The following is a 1,419-nucleotide window of genomic DNA, read 5'->3' as shown; positions in this document are numbered from 1 at the left end:
TTCATTGCAGAATTATTTACAATGACCAAGCTATGGAAACAACCTAAGTGTCCTCTGATATGAATGGATAAAGAAGATGTGGTATGTTTATACAATGGAATATTAGCTGGTCATAAAAAATAGGAAATTTTTCATTTGCAACATTATGGTTGGGCCTTGAGGGTATTATGCTAAGCAAAGTATGTCAGAAAGAGAGATAGACAAATACCACAGGATTTTACTCATATGTGGTATTTAAAAAACAGAACAAATGGGCCGGCTGACAGTAACGGGGCTGAGAGGCTGTTCACAGAGCAAGTGAAGATGAATGCCAGAGGACTTGGATCTCAGTTAAAGGATGGTATTCCAGTTACTGAACTTTCAGCAAGTGGACCTTTTGAAAGTCATGATCTTCTTCGAAAAGGCCTTCCTTGTGTGAAAAATGAACTTTTGCCCAGTCATCCTCTTGAATTATCGGAAAAAAATTTCCAGCTCAACCAAGATAAAATGAATTTTTCCACACTAAGAAACATCCAGGGTCTGTTTGCTCCACTAAAATTACACATGGAGTTCAAGGCAGTGCAGCAGGTGCAGCGTCTTCCATTTCTTCCAAGTTCAAACCTTTCACTGGGTATCTTGAGGGGTAATGATGAGACTATTGGATTTGAAGATATTCTTAATGACCCGTCACAAAGTGAACTAGTGGGAGAACCACACTTGATGGTGGAATATAAACTCGGTTTACTGTAATCTCTTGTGCTGTTCATGAAAATAGAGGGGCTGCATGTTGTTTATAGTCATCTTTTTACTATAATTTGATGTACACAACATTAAAAGTACTGACACATGAGAAAAAAAAGACAGAACAAATGAACAAAAATGAAAACTAAAAAACTCATAGTTACAGACTGGTGGCTACCAGAGGGAAGGGGTTTGGAGATTGGGAAAAATCGGTGAAGAGGATCAACTGAATGGTGATGAATAGTAACTAGACTTATGGTGGTAATCACTTTGTAATGTATGTATACAGATGTTGAATTATAAAGCTACACACATGGAACATATTTTCTTTTCAAAAAAGGAAACTGAGGGTTGCTGGAGTGGAGGGGGGTGGGAGGGGTGGGGTGGCTGGGTGATGGACACTGGGGAGGGTATGTGCTATGGTGAGTGCTGTGAATTGTGTAAGACTGATGAATCATAGACCTGTACCCCTGAAACAAATAATACATTATATGTTAATAAAAAAATTTTTAAAAAAAGGAAACATGAAAGATTCCAAATAGACAGCAATCTAACTCTATGCATTAAGGAACTAAAGCAAGAACAAGCCAAGCCCAAAGTTGGCAGAAGACAAGAAATAATACAGATTAGAGAAAAAATAAATGAAATAAAGAACTGAAAAACAATAGAAAAGATTAACCAAACTAAGAGTTGGTTCTT

General features: G+C 37.3%; 1 protein-coding gene across 1 annotated transcript; it reads left to right on the top strand.

Annotated features, from left to right (window-relative positions):
- The first annotated feature begins 258 nt into the window (after positions 1 to 258).
- On the top strand, positions 259 to 838 carry LOC118003155 (proteasome maturation protein-like). Its single transcript, XM_034993935.1, has one exon. The coding sequence runs from the start codon at positions 304 to 306 to the stop codon at positions 727 to 729; it is 426 nt and encodes a 141-aa protein (XP_034849826.1). The 5' UTR covers positions 259 to 303; the 3' UTR covers positions 730 to 838.
- Positions 839 to 1,419: the final 581 nt, after the last annotated feature.

Source organism: Mirounga leonina, unplaced genomic scaffold (assembly GCF_011800145.1).
Source record: "Mirounga leonina isolate KUSES-001 unplaced genomic scaffold, KU_Mleo_1.0 Mir_91, whole genome shotgun sequence".
Taxonomy (NCBI): domain Eukaryota; kingdom Metazoa; phylum Chordata; class Mammalia; order Carnivora; family Phocidae; genus Mirounga; species Mirounga leonina.
The sequence above is the reverse complement of the archived record's forward strand: the minus strand, read 5'-3'. Positions and strand labels throughout refer to the sequence as shown.